The following is a 14,526-nucleotide window of genomic DNA, read 5'->3' on the forward strand; positions in this document are numbered from 1 at the left end:
CTTCACTTCTCTTCCACACAGTCACTCACACCACCTATAAAGGTAGGTATTATTCTCATTTTACACAATGGAAAACTGAGGCAGAGGGAAGTTAACTGTCTAGCACAAGGTCACGAATCAATGGAAGAGCCAAAAAGGGAATCCAATGCTAACCGAAGCCAAAATGTTATTTTCAAAAGGCATTTGTCTAGCTTCTGTGAGAATTTCATGCAAGACTGTTCTAAAAGCTGTATTAAAATATTGCTGTATTATGTTTACTGCATTCCCTCCATCCACAAAACTGACAAGTGAGTCAAATAATATTTCAAGTTTCTGTGGCATGGCCTATTCTTTATTACATACAAAAATGTTAAACAAAAGTTACTTAGGTTGCAAAGTCAAGCACTCAAATTTTAGGAAATGCCAGATTTATGGTTGCCTGTGCAACCGTAATTCTGCCCTTTGTATGTTCAACCTATGCACTGAATGAGACAGAGGTCCTGTGGAAAAAATAGTAGGTTTTATTTAAAGACTGTATCATAATGCATACAAACAAGTGGGCAAAATTAAGGCTGCATGGATAACTGTAAACTTAGCATCGTCTAACTTTTGAGTGTTTAATTTTTGCAACCTAAATAACTTTCTTAACCTTTTTTAATGTATTTTCCTAAGTTGCTTATCTTTAAAGGGAAAGGTAAAAAAAAATCCTCTTCCATACAACTATAACATCCCTCCCCTATCATGTAGGAACAGCACAATTTGAACCCTGAACCTTCAGCAATGCAGCCTGGACTTCTAACACACAAGGTACAGGACCAAATATGTTAGCTAGCAGCAGAAGAATGCTGTTATTCAGAGGGGACAGGTAATGGGCTTCCAAGGCTCAGCTCTCCCTCTTTTTCCTCCACAGAAGTAAGGGGCTCCAGCCCCACAAGATGCCCCCAGAAGGGAAGACTGGCTGAGAGTTTACAGTTGGAGCTTGTCCCCCCGTCTCTCTTCCCTCCCCAAGAAATGGGGGAACCCCTACCCATGTCATGTCCCAGGTATAGAGGAATAGAATACTGAGGCCATGTACCAGGCCTGGGGTGTGGTGTAAGGGTTGGGGGTACACTTGCTGCTTTACTATGTATTGCTCATCAAATTAATCTCATCCGAGTGGATTTTTATCGTTTGTTTGTTTTTTGCTCATTAGTGGCATTTTTAACCTATTGTTGAAGTTAGATTAATCTCCATTTACCTGGTCCCTCAATTGTTCTTTGTGAGCTGTCAAAAATAAATGTCAGGTTTTGCAGCTTTCTTGGCTCATTCTTTAATAATCCTTGAATGAATACCATAGTATTTTGCTGATTTGTATATATTTAATTTATCTATATATTCTGCCACCTGACTCACTATGGTGCTCTTTCCCTCTCGTGATTTGGAAAATCAATATTTAAAGCTCTTAAAATTAACATACCTTTTTACAATCTTGCTCGTAAGCAAATAATTCAATAAATCATTTGAAATGATTAAAATATTTCACAACTATTAAGGAGGCAAAGCAAGGAACTGGAAGAAAGAATTAATTCTATGTCCCTCTTTGCCACTGAGGTACATTTAGACAAGTCATTTAATCCAGTGGTTTTCAAACTGCGGGTTGGGACCCAGTACTGGGTCACGGAATATAAGGCACTAGGTCACGGTAGCTAAGGCAGGCTAGTTCCTACCTGTTCTGACACTGTGCTGCGCCCCGGAAGCGGCCAGCAGCAAGTCTGGCTCCACGCACTGCCCCTACCCCGAGCACCGGCCAATTGGTTCCCGGTCAATGGGAGCTGCAGGGATAGTATCTGCAGGCGAGAGCCATGTAGAGCTGCTTGCACGCCTCCACCTAGGAGCCGGACCTGCTGCTGGCCGTTTCCGGGGTGCAGCACGGTCTGCGGTGCCAGGACAGTCATGTTTGTATTTATACCCAAAGGAAAAAAAATCTAGCAAAGACAAACATGAAGCAGCCACTCAAAGTAAAGAAAAGAGCTTGATTGTTTTTTTAATTTAATTGTTCAAGAAAGCCTCAGAAAACTAGCATGGGCTATAATTAGGTGGAAACATCACTACTCGTAGAATGACAGTTTCTTCACCAGGGCCAAAAAAGCAACTCCATAGACTATCTGGAATAGTTTGAGATCCGTTGCACTAAGGATTATGTGCCTCTTCAAGACACAGAACTACATCCTATCTACGCAAAATCCAATGCAGTGTGGCAACACTGTGCTTAGGCCTGTTTCAAAGAAGCCTCCCACAAAGCCACAGAATCTTTTTTTTCTTAATGCCTTTTTCCAACCTTCTACCCCCAGCATTCTACATAATTCCGAAGACTACTCTTTAACAGGCTTGTCATCCTCATGCTCGTGATCATCTCCTCAAATGGTCATACTAGACATACTCTTAACAATTTCTTACAAGTCTTTATCTTTTCTCAGCTCCCTCCAACTGTTAATATCTCTTCTGTAGTTTTGTATTCAAAAGCTGTGCTCCGATGAGTGGTGAATTAAAGGTAAACAATTTTCTCTCCAACTTTACATGGGATACATCTAAATATACAATCTTATAATGTCAGATAGCTACTAAAGGAGCAAGCAGTCTGGAGAACGAAAGTCCTGCCAGCAAGCTGGTGAGAAGCTGCCCAGAGACAACACTTGAGAAAAGGGATGACTGGATGTAGGGCAGTAGTCCCAAAACTGTGGGACACGTCTCCTTAGGGGGACGTGAAAGAACATGGGGTGGTGGGCATGCAGCGGGGTCCAAGCCAGCCCACACAGGAGGTGGGAAGGTGTGCCACCCAGCTCTGCTCTGCTCCCAGACTAGCTCTGTCCCCAGCTCCACTCCATCTCCAGCGCAGCCCTCATTCCCTCTCCAGCCCCAGGCCAGCTCCACCTCTAGCCCCAGCTCCTGTCACATCCCCAGTTCAGCCCCCAGTTCCACCTTCAGCCCAAGCTCCTCTGCAGTAATGGAGGGGGAGTACAGACAGATTCCATTACTGGTAAAGGGGGGCATGATAGGAAAAGTTTGGGTACCACTGATGTACAGGCTGGAGAAGCTTACAGAACCAAGAGAGGTAGAAAGGAGCTCAGGGCACAGCAGGAGTTGCTGCTGAGGCCTTATTTGGCCTGCCTAGTTTAAGGGCCCAGAGCTGGAACCCAGTGGAGTGGGTGGGCCTGGGTTCCCCTACCAATGCCACAACAGAGACTTAAGAACAAAAGGGGTTTTGAGACCCCCTGAGGACCAGGATCAGATGACCCTACCAAGTACAAGGGGAAAACCGTACACCTAGCAAGACTGAAACTAACACCCTTCATAGCCTGGAATAGGACTATCATAGAGACTCAGTTAAAAGGAGCTGACTGACTGCCTTCCCAGACCAAGCTAATTCTGACCAAAGAGGCGCTACTGCATTAGCACAGCAGCTCAGAGTTACTCATAGTCATAGTACTCGTAAGTACTTACCAAATCAGTCTTAACTCTTCCCACACAAATCAGAAAAGAATTACTAGTGCTGAGCTGTGCAGTAACAATGCTCAGAAATATTGATCTCTAATTTTATAGTCCAAAATAGCCAAAGCTGAATAACCTCCCTGAAATACCATCACTTACTTAAATGATAATTACTTGCATTAATATAGGTTTGGGGGTTTTTAGCTAGAAGGATCTCAAAGCACTTTACAAACTCATCAGAAGCTTAATATCAATCTTAGTACCTCTGTGTGGAAATACAGTAACTTTTTAACATCAAACTCTACAGAATATTACAGGGCAGGAAAGGATACCATAGTCAACTTAATTTAATAGAGAAATTTAGGTACGCAAAATGCAATCACCCAACTTGAAATTTTAATGTAACATGAGAATCACCATCCTTACTCTTGAATAATGTATAACAATATTTAATGACTACAAGAGGGCAGGACACCTGTTGTTCATTTTATGTGAAAAATTAATCTTAACAGCACCACGCCCCCAAACACCATGTTGGGGATTTAGATCAATACTGACTCAGAAGGAAGAGAGTCACCTATTGAATCAGCAGCATGTATGATTTCCTCGGAGATTTCCAAAGTGGCCTTAACAGAAGCCATAATGTGGGACTCCTGAAATGTAGACATATAGAGAAATTTCCTGGACCCCTGGAACTAACCCATTCTTTGGCTAAAGGTGAGGTACATTTCCCTCTTCTGTAATTTTTTTTCAGTACAAAAAAAGGTTTACGTGAACAAATTTGAAAAGAAGCCCAGCTTTACAATGTGTTTGATAGAAAATACAGTAGATCATAAAGAAAAATGATGATCACAAGCATGAAAAAATGTACCTGGCTTGCTGTTAAACGAAACACTGGACCACTTGTGGGCACTGGAAGCCTGGGTGAGATGCTGGCGGTACCTTGCCCCTGTGTTTGTACTTGAGCTTGCACTTGAGCCTGGGCTAAAACCTGCTGAGGTACCATTACAAGCTGTCCAGCTTCTGTGCGCACCAAGACCATACCTAATGAAAATAGTCAAAATAATAGTAAGTACTATGAATAGAACTGACATGCAGTAGCTTAACATTTTCCTTTCTTCATTCATCAGTCCTGACATGTTTATTACAGTATAAAATCAGATATGCCATAAGGGAAAGTACTTACTATCAGCAGGAAAAAAATTAAAAATACAGCTTGAAACAACTTTTGTTACATTTGAACCGTACAAATGTAACAATTGGATACCTGACTGTATAAGAAGGTGACAAAATTTAAAGGTGTAATTAGAGACAGTAACAGAGCATTGGGGGGGGGGGGGGGGGGGGGGAATTGCATTTAATTCTTAAATCCTGATCCAGCAATGGGATCTACTGGCAGAGACACTTGTGCCAATACAGAGTCCCACTGATGCCTCATTTGTCCTAGCCCTGCTCTGTAGCCAGCTCCAGTCCTGGGAATCTAAACCAGACTCCAACTCCTGAACTAAATTGTAAGTAGGCATCTTCTGTGTCTCCCCCACCACCTCACTTGCCTTTATCCACTGCTGAACCTCCTCTGCCCTGTCCGATTTTATTTTTATAAACTAAGGCCCCCAGTCCTACAAAGACTTACACATGGCTTAAGTGTATGTCCCACAAGTAGTCCCACTGAAGACAAAGACTCACTGAATGCACAAAGTTAAACGTGTGTGTAAGTGCAGAGCCTAACCTATATCCTAGGCCAACATCTAATGCACTGGCTATATTTTCAGTTTATTAGTCTGTTAATTTTTGACTTAACACTGTTAACCATAACTGTTCCTATATTGCAATAACAATGTTTATTACAATAAATAATAATGTTATCACAATAAATAAAACAGGATAATAAAAACCAAAAGTTCACTTATTTTGCAAACTAGATGGGTTATTTTCAAAATTAAAATGAGCTCTTTTTGCTACGTGTTTGTAAACAAATAAAATTCAATGTTCTAGTTCAATTAACAACTTATTAATAATATATGCAATTGCAAGCAGTTTGAAACATTTAATTTTCATGTGTTAAAAATTAAACTATATAACTCATAAGAACAAATCAGACCACAACTGCTTTGTGCATACTCAATGTATATGAGTAAAATTAAAAGCATATTTACGTTTACATATTACAGTTTTTTAAGGAATGTGACATGGGTGCATCACATCATTTAATAGCCATGTATTTATCTGATTCCACATATAAACTCTGAGCTCAAGTATAATCCTTGTAAGTACTGTAGTTTCTCTTTACGTGAATTAACCTTATGGGGAGATACCTAAAAAACACTTGCTAATCTTCCCTACATAAAATGGAAATTAACTAAGAAGCAGATCTGAAGTAGCTGAGCTGTGACTGGTCCCTACACTTCATATCACCAGGTAGGGGAAGTTCAAAGAGGAAGATACAGACTAAACTACAAAAGCAGGTGAAGAACCAGAATTGAGTGTTTTCTTCTGGTATTTACTACTAAAAGATAACAAAATCATCCATTTAAAGGAACACTGTCAACTTAATCAGACTTCCGCTTAACTTATTTTGCCTAGTATTGTTAGAACACCACATATACTTACTATAAAGAAAAGGGCAAACTGAAAAGATTTTTTTACATTATTTTGCATATTTGACAAAGCTATTTCTACAATTAATTTCACTATATTTGATTTTCCCTAGTTGTTGTGAGGTCTTTCCCACAGCACCATTGTATAAAATGCACAACTAATTTGAACACACCATTACTGTATTTAACTGAACAGCTGTGGTAACTGTACATGCAAATGATCAGTTAAGAGGTGTAATTAGACATTTGTTCAATCAGCCACCACAACAGTATGTACAAATCCATGCAATTTTTTCTTAAAGTTTACACCTAACAGCCTGATCATACAATGTACTTCACAGAGTTTATTACAGGACATGGACCTATGGGCACTTCCCAAAATCTCAATCTGTTTGTTCCACAGGAATTTTTGTTTTGCGGTTGTAAGACTTATTTTTCAATAGGATATATTTGAATGGGGCAGTCAAAGTAATTGTGATGAATGATTAAGTTTGTTATTCAAGTTGTAGAAATATTTACTGTTATGAAGGTATAACTGTTCATATATGACAATTTGTTTTTAAAATGAATGTGATTAATTCAGGTTCAGGACATTGTTATATTTAGTTTTACTGATCTATGCTTATAAAACATATGCACATCTGAAGCAATATTATGGGCTGTTATTCAGCTCTACTGCCAGCTAGCTAAACAGGAAGCTGACTTTAAGAGCCTGTGATATAATTTAAGAAGACCTACTCAAAAAAAAGACAAGTTTCAGAGTAACAGCCGTGTTAGTCTGTATTCGCAAAAAGAAAAGGAGTACTTGTGGCACCTTAGAGACTAACCAATTTATTTGAGCATAAGCTTTCGTGAGCTACAGCTCACTTCATCGGATGCATCCCATGAAGTGAACTGTAGCTCACGAAAGCTTATGCTCAAATAAATTAGTTAGTCTCTAAGGTGCCACAAGTACTCCTTTTCTTTTTTCAAAAAAAAAAAGAGTATTTTTTAAAGTTGCAGCTTTAAACACAAGTTTCCTCTATGAAAACTGCACTATTTTAAAATCAGTAATGAGCTGTCCATTACTTTTGCAGTCGAACTACAGATATTTTCATTTTCTCTCCAGCTTATCCCCTGAGAACACTTGTCTGTTTGACTTTTATATTCAAATTTAAGTAACTTTAATCGATTGACTAGAAAGTAGTTCTATAGAGCAAAAACAAACACATATAAGTTTGCATGCTACTAACGTCTTTCAACAATATTTTCTAAAATCTATAAAATGTTTGTTTCAAGAGTATCATTTTCCTCTTCTGTTTAACAACCAAACAGTAGAACAGAGCAATGACAGCATTCAGCTTCTGAAACTGATGGTAAGTTATGACATACACGCCAGGGTATAGGAAACAATAACAAAGTGTGCTAATATACCATCTACATAATTACACTTTCACTTTCTAAAAACAACTTGATATCTGTTCCAAGTTAAATGAGATCTTCATAAAGTCATAAGAATTTGCCTGATCTATGCAGTAGCAGTCTACCAAAAAAAAAATGGCAGGAGTTTCATCACCTGTGGTCAACTTCACAACTATTTAAAACACTGCACTAAAGACAAATTTTTATTCACACACAGCAAGCATACCAGTCCATAAACTTCATTTACTTAACTGATGTCAAACACTTTAAGGAATTCTGAGGCAAGAAAAACAACTTCAGATCATACAATGTATTAATGGATGAAGATTCTTTATTTGCACAAGAAAAACAATTAAACTTCATTTGAATAAATCACCAAATTTCAGAGGCAAGGACTTGTGCACTATTTGCACCACTAGCACTCAAGCACGACAAAACAATATCGGACACCCTTCAAAATTCTAGACGGACAGTAAAATAGCCATTTAAATCAGGAATTGTTGGCATGAGGATATATTGCTATTGTTTTGGTTATGGTCAGCCTTACTGAACTAGTATTTTTTAAAAACAAAGCCATATACTACTAACAGTTTATTGTTGAGTATCAACAAGACTGAATAATTAAGAAATCATCATTATGAGCAGAGGGAATGGGGTAAAATTGTTACTTTGGAATTAGGGGTGAATCCTACTGATGTGAGGAGAGGCCAAGATACTATGGTGAACAGCACAATATATGTATTGAGATTGAAAGCATTACATTAGTTTATTCAATTAGCCACATCAGAACAGACAGAGCTTGAATGGGGAGAACTTTTCCCAATGTCAGCAGTAGTAAATAAAATTTAACAAAATTTAGACCTACAACCAGATTACACCTATCTATAAATCAGCAACTTCTAAAATAAAGTTAAGTGTTTTGTTTTATTTTACTGCACAGTTTTTAAAAAACTTACTGTGATTAACATTTTCCTTTAACAAAGCAAATAATTCTCCCCAACAACCATCGCAACATTTTTTTAAATTAGACCCCACAAATTTTAAATTGATTAAATAATATTTTTAGTAATGACAATGTGTCTATTAGAACAGAATTCATTTTAAAAACATGTGATTACTGGTGTACCACGCATTTATTTGATAGTTCTGTACTTGGTTTGTAGCACAGCCACAACTTTGAAAAATCACAGTGAGGAAAACGGGTTAGCAGAGATTAACAAGCCTGTAATTTCCACTTACCAGGTGGTATAGTAAAACCTGGAGGCAACTGGATTGTAGTCTGCTGAGGCGGTCTAACAATCAATTGTGGTGCAACTATTCTCTGAGCAGTGCCTAATGCAGGCCTGGGTGACAGCGACTGGGGGACTGCAGAGACGACAGGTACAGCAGTGGCTGATTTGGCTACACCAACGGCAGAGCCAGGTGGCCCTATAATATTTACTGTGGGTTTAGATATAGCATTGAGGGTGATGGTGCTGGACACTACAGGGGCACACTTGGCTACTGAACTTTGGGCTGGATGGGTGACAAGATTCATTGTAGGAACAGAACTGGTAGAGTTACTGAGTGCATTTACTGCAGGATTGTGTGTGAGGAGTTTAGTCTGTGCTGTGGAGGATTCTGGTTTGTTGTGGCCGACAGACGGATTCTGATGGTTGACAACTTGTGTTATTGCTGCTGGGGCACAACCAGCCTTTAGGCTCTGAGTGACAACCACAGGAAGGCTGGAGGAAGTGCCATTCGCACTGTGGGCAGCGACAGGAATAGTATGCAGTGCAGGTCTCTGGAGAAGAGAGAGAGCAGCAGCAGGAGGAGGAGCAGCAGCAGCTGTACTACCCAGCATTACCGCCCTTGAAAGTTCCCGACTTGCTGCGGCTGCTGGAGTGACAGCACCGGCAGCCTCAGGCGACCCCCCAGCAGTGGCGGCCTCGGAGTTAACCAGCAACACACTGTTCACCGCACCAGCGGCTGCTGCAGGAGGACTACACCCAGGTCTGGGACTCTCCGCTTCCCGGGCACCACTGCCAGCAGCGGGAGCAGTGGCATTGACATCCACGTGGTTGTTGACAGGCTGTGCTGGGGCGCCAGCAGGCGGAGGTGGGGCAGCGGCTTGCAGTGAGACAGGGGCAGCAGGTGGACTCGGGGTGATGCTGAGAGGAGCTGCTCCATGTGACTGCTGCATGCTACTACTGTTTACACTCGCTCCCCGCCCGGCCGCCGCCGCTGGGGCGGACAAGGCTGGGGGTGTCCCCTGGGCTGGGGTTGGGCTGCCCACGGCACTTGGACACCTGGCTGCCTCCCCTGCCCCGGGGAGAGGAGGAGGAGCAGGATGCCCTTGCTGCTGCTGCTGCTGGACTGGGCTGCCGCCCTCCACCAGGGTCCCCTGGTGCTCTTGCTGCTGGTGGGATGGGGGGCTGCTGTTAGGGGGGGGGCCCTCGGCGGAGCCCCGCCCGCCGGCCAGCTGCGATTCCAGGGAGCCCACCAGGTCGCTGACCGCCTTCTCGTCCACCTCTTCAGAGAAGAGCAGCATCTCTTCCAGGGGGTCCGAGGCGCCCGCCGCCATCTTGCGCCGAGCTGCGAACCGGCCGCTCAGCTCACGGACGCGCCCGGCTTCCGCCGAGCGCAAGGCATTCTGGGAGGGGTCGGCCTCCTCCCCCCGCTTAGAGGGGCCGAGCCTGGCTGAGGGAAGGAGAGAGGGCAGAGGAGTTCGAGTCGCTTTGTGCTGCAGCCTTGGCTCCTCTCGCTCTCACTTGCTGCCTGCCTCTTCGGCTCTCTGTGTGGGTCACTGGGGGGTTTACCTGTAGGCTGGGCAGGTTCTGGTCACTGTGGTTGCACCCTCCATCTGCAGATTTCTGTGGCACTCCATGGTGTCACCCCACCCACTGGGGGCTTGCGCCTGCCACCAAAGTTTGCAGCGCGCCTCACCAGCTAGGCCAGCTCATTCATGGCCCTGTACAAAGCACCAGGTCTACACAACAAAGTTAGATCTATGTAAGCCAGCGTATGTCAATCTAATTACACCAGTGTCTACATTCCAGCCTTGCTGCAGCCGATGTAAGTGCCCTATTGCACTGACATAACTCCACCTCCATGAGAGGCATGGGGCTCATGCAGGTGTACTTAAGGCAACAGGTTTCAGAGTAACAGCCGTGTTAGTCTGTATTTGCAAAAAGAAAAGGAGTACTTGTGGCACCTTAGAGACTAACCAATTTATTTGAGCATAAGCTTTTGTGAGCTACAGCTCACTTCATCGGATGCGTACTGTGGAAAGTGTAAAAGATCTTTTATACACACAAAGCTTGAAAAAATACCTCTCCCCACCCCACTCTCCTGCTGGCAATAGCTTATCTAAAGTGACCACTCTCCTTACAATGTGTATGATAATCAAGGAGGGCCATTTCCAGCACAAATCCAGGGTTTAACAAGAACGTCTGAGGAGGGGGGGGGTAGAAAAAAACAAGGGGAAATAGGTTACCTTGCATAATGACTTAGCCACTCCCAGTCTCTATTCACATCGCCACTTTGGAGCTCTGAAATTGACGAGAAAGGCTGGTAGGTGCCCTACCGTGAACCCCAAACTCCGCTCACAGCTGGGGCTGTCACCCCTGGGCAGGTGGGGGTGCCAGCTGTGAATCCAGCTATTGCCCGGGCTCTCGACTCCTCACAGTGCTCCAGACTCGTGGATCCCCACTGGGAGCCCAGCTGCCCCCTGGGGCTCCCCAAGATGGGGGGCAGCAAGGAGCCAGTGGCAGCCAGGCTCCTGGCAGTGAAATCCGTGTGGAGCTGAGAGCCCCAGTGCTGGCTGGGCTCCCCGCTGGAGACCCCCACCCGCCCGGGGTGAAAGGCCCAGATGTGAGCCAGGTTTAGAGTTCACAGCACAGCCCCTCAAGTTCGTAGAAGCACTTCTGGTGAGGACAGGTCAGTTTCTCTTTGTAGACTCTGAATGCTGAAAACAAGCAGCAAAATCTTCTTATTCACAACAAATAGTTCCATAAATTAACAGTTTTTCTTTCACTTATATTATTGTATTTCACAAGGCAACTTAGCCTCCTGATGCACAAGGGGAAGATCCTTCTGACAGTGGGGAGAGCCCAGGGAGCTCTCTGGGTCTTTTTCCAGAGAAGTGTGAGAACACAAAAGGGAGGATGCTAGGAGGATAATGGGAAAGAAATTCAGGGATATAATCACATTGGGATAACTAAGAAGGGGAATCTTTGGGTTGGCACATTCCCCTCTTTCTGTAATCCCATAGAGCAGGATTTGGGGGCTGTTGGCAGGTTGGTCTCTCCTCATTGCCAACTTCTAGAAAAGAAAAGTTCTAAAAGAGAGAGAAAGAAATCACATTCTTGTTAACCCATCTCCTCTGCCTTACCTTAATCCACTTGTTTTTCTCATCCACATGTTATGCCTTGTCTTTTGGAATGCAAGACTTTTGAGGCAGGTACCCATTTTCGCTATATCGATCCAAGCACAAGGGGGACCAGCTTGGCTGAGGCCTCTAGATGTTACTACAATAGATTTTAAATAACAATTTAAATTATATAATAATTATACTTTAACTGCCCTACTCTGATAGATCTTGTGAAGCCAGGCAAAGTTCAACTGCCAGCCTAGCAGTCCCACGGACTTTACGCACATTCATAGGTGTTTGCAGGATCAGGGCCTTTATCAAAAAGCTCATGGGGGGGGGGGGGTGTTGGAAGGAGGTAAGGACTTTTGCAATAGTTTATGATGGAAGGAGGCAGGTATCGGCCTTTTCTTCATATTGAAAAAATAAGACAATTAATATTTTATATAGACATTTTTTAATCTGGAAAGGGTTCTTGTCTGGGTGAGGCAGTCTACTTCCCAAGCACAGGAATGGGAATATTTGTCCTCACCTCCCTGAGTGAGAAAGTTGCACTGCTGTAAATTGCCAGTGTAAACAAGCCCTAAGGCTCCATCCGTTCTCTCACCCTAGTTTAACTAAAGGTGTGATTTTAAATTGATTTAATTAAACTGGTGCAAAAGGTTCTTGTGGACACTCTTATTTCAGTTTAAACCAGACTTGTTTCAGTATAGTTAAATCAATTAGGCCTGGTTTAACCGCAGTTTTTAGACTGATTTATTTTTATATTGAATTATTTCACTTAGGGGCATGATTTCTTATCAATGTATTTAAATCAGTACAACACAGTGTGTGCATACTGTTATAACATTATTAAGCTGCTTATACTGGTATAACTTAACATGCAGAATAAGCTATACTAGTAAAAGCATGTTAATAGCAGTATAACTGCATCCAAACTAAGGGTTTGTACCACTAACTACATCTGCATCTAAACCAATATAGTTAAAGCAGTACAAAAACAGTGTGTAGACAACCCCTTAGAAATTGGGTTAAACTAAACCAAAATAAGCCATAAGTGTCAATACAGAGGGTTGCAAATCACAATTTGTTTATGTGAATTTTTAGAGCTTTAAAAAAAAAAAGGAACCAGTTTTAATTAAAGGTTTAAAGTATATGTGTGAGTGGGTAATCTGTAAAACATTAATTTAATTTTCTGCCTCCACTTAACTGATCCACTTTATCCTTTTTATGACAATATAATACATGTAAGCTATATCTTATTGTACAAAATGTGATACAATTGCATATTTGGGTCCAAACCTACAAACATTTATGCACATTCTTAATTTTAGTCACACAAGCAGTCACGTTGATGTCAAAGTGCTTATTCACATATATAAAGTTAAGTACGTGTATAAGTGTTTACAGGATTGGTCCTTGGGGTCTGCACTTCATAAAATTAGCCAGACATCTAAAAGACTTGTAATGAAGCACATATGATTTGTGTATATGTTGGACTAATTTTATGTAATAGTTATTCCTGTCACTGTCAACTTTATTTTCAAATACATTTCAAAGTTTATAAATATGGAAAAGTATTTAAAAATGTTCATGCTGTTGAACAAACTGGTTGGTGTTTCCTTTTAACTTGTTCAGGTTAACACATCATATGTGAGAGAACCAAGGCCCTAATCCTGGAATGAGAACCACACATCCCCACCCAGGTGCCTAGGCAGAACTCCAGCATGAATACTGACTGCAAGCCTAGGGCCTAAACCATTGCTTATTAAAATATGTGTGTGTGGCATTTCATGGCCGGTGGCTTGTCTCTCAGCAAAGCCAAAGTATTTCACACAGTGGTTTTTTGTTTTTTTCCCCACGGGCTAAAAGACAACGTGTGACACGCCTCCAGCGTGGCAGACAAACACGCTCAGGAGTGATGTAAGTGAAATGAAATTGCAAATGATGTCATTGAAGGCCACTCAAACAAAGTGCCATGCAGCGTGTGCAGTAGGACACATGCCATATGTGCACAGAAAGGTGTATTTATAGTCTAATGCATGGCGGACTCTACACTTTATAAGCACAATCCGTTCATTACACCTCTCAATAAACCCCTTCCTCTCTATCCCACTTTCCTCTCTTCAGCCCCTCTTCTCCCAACCCCAGCAGCTTCTCCCGCCTCATCCCTCCCTCCGCACCTGTGAGGCCGCGGCTATCGCGAGATCGCTCTGTTCCCGGCATCCATTTCGCGGCCTGGGACGGAGAGGGGGCGGCTCTGAGGGAAGATGAAGGCGGCGGCCATGTTGGTAGCTTTGGACTGCTTTCGACAGGGGTTGTGCTGAGGGGTCTGCGTAGGGGGAGCGGTTGCTGAACGATCAACACGCGCTCGCGCCTAAACCCAGAGAGGTAGAGTGCCCGCTCGGACTGTGAGGGGGTTCGCGTAGCCGTCCGTGTCCAGCCTCAGGAGCGCTCGGCAAGGGGGTCCCTGTCCGGGGAGCCGGCGCCATGAGCGGGGGGACGCCCTACATCGGCAGCAAGATCAGCCTCATCTCCAAGGCCGAGATCCGCTATGAAGGGATCCTGTACACCATCGACACCGAGAACTCCACCGTGGCGCTGGCCAAGGGTAAGGGGCTCCGGGGGGGGATGGCGAGCGGACGGCCGCGGCCTCGGGAGTCCCGGTGCGCTACGGGTGGGGGGAGACGGGCCACACAGAACTCCACCGTGGCGCTGGCTAACGAGCGGGAG

The 14,526-nt window shown here is 43.2% G+C and overlaps 2 protein-coding genes across 17 annotated transcripts in view; one reads left to right on the forward strand and one right to left on the reverse strand.

The window, feature by feature from the left end:
* The window catches only part of LOC102945492 (transcription initiation factor TFIID subunit 4), a 196,298-nt gene extending 185,865 nt beyond the window's left edge, over positions 1 to 10,433 (reverse strand). For 3 of the 9 annotated variants that reach the window (XR_005222310.2, XR_006285122.1, XM_037878202.2), the window contains exons 1-2: positions 8,685 to 10,433; positions 4,319 to 4,491 (exon numbers count right to left, since the gene is read on the reverse strand). Coding sequence is in view for 7 of the 9 variants with exons in the window: in XM_037878202.2 (XP_037734130.1) it covers positions 4,319 to 4,491; positions 8,685 to 10,008 (1,497 nt within the window). In the remaining 2 variants the exon portion in view is untranslated. The remainder of the gene's footprint in view (positions 1 to 4,318; positions 4,492 to 8,684) is intronic. The other 6 variants (XM_037878200.2, XM_037878199.2, XM_037878205.2 and 3 more) reach the window with 4 other exon arrangements.
* A 3,454-nt stretch (positions 10,434 to 13,887) lies between these two features.
* The window catches only part of LSM14A (LSM14A mRNA processing body assembly factor), a 31,620-nt gene continuing 30,981 nt past the window's right edge, over positions 13,888 to 14,526 (forward strand). For 4 of the 8 annotated variants that reach the window (XM_043526030.1, XM_037877776.2, XM_043526029.1 and 1 more), the window contains exon 1: positions 14,044 to 14,404. In XM_043526030.1, the coding sequence (XP_043381965.1) occupies positions 14,284 to 14,404 (121 nt within the window). In that variant the 5' untranslated portion in view covers positions 14,044 to 14,283. Of the gene's footprint in view, positions 14,405 to 14,526 lie in introns of all 8 variants that reach the window. The other 4 variants (XM_007058640.4, XM_027821116.3, XM_027821115.3 and 1 more) reach the window with 4 other exon arrangements.

This window comes from Chelonia mydas, chromosome 12, assembly GCF_015237465.2.
Source record: "Chelonia mydas isolate rCheMyd1 chromosome 12, rCheMyd1.pri.v2, whole genome shotgun sequence".
NCBI lineage: Eukaryota > Metazoa > Chordata > Testudines > Cheloniidae > Chelonia > Chelonia mydas.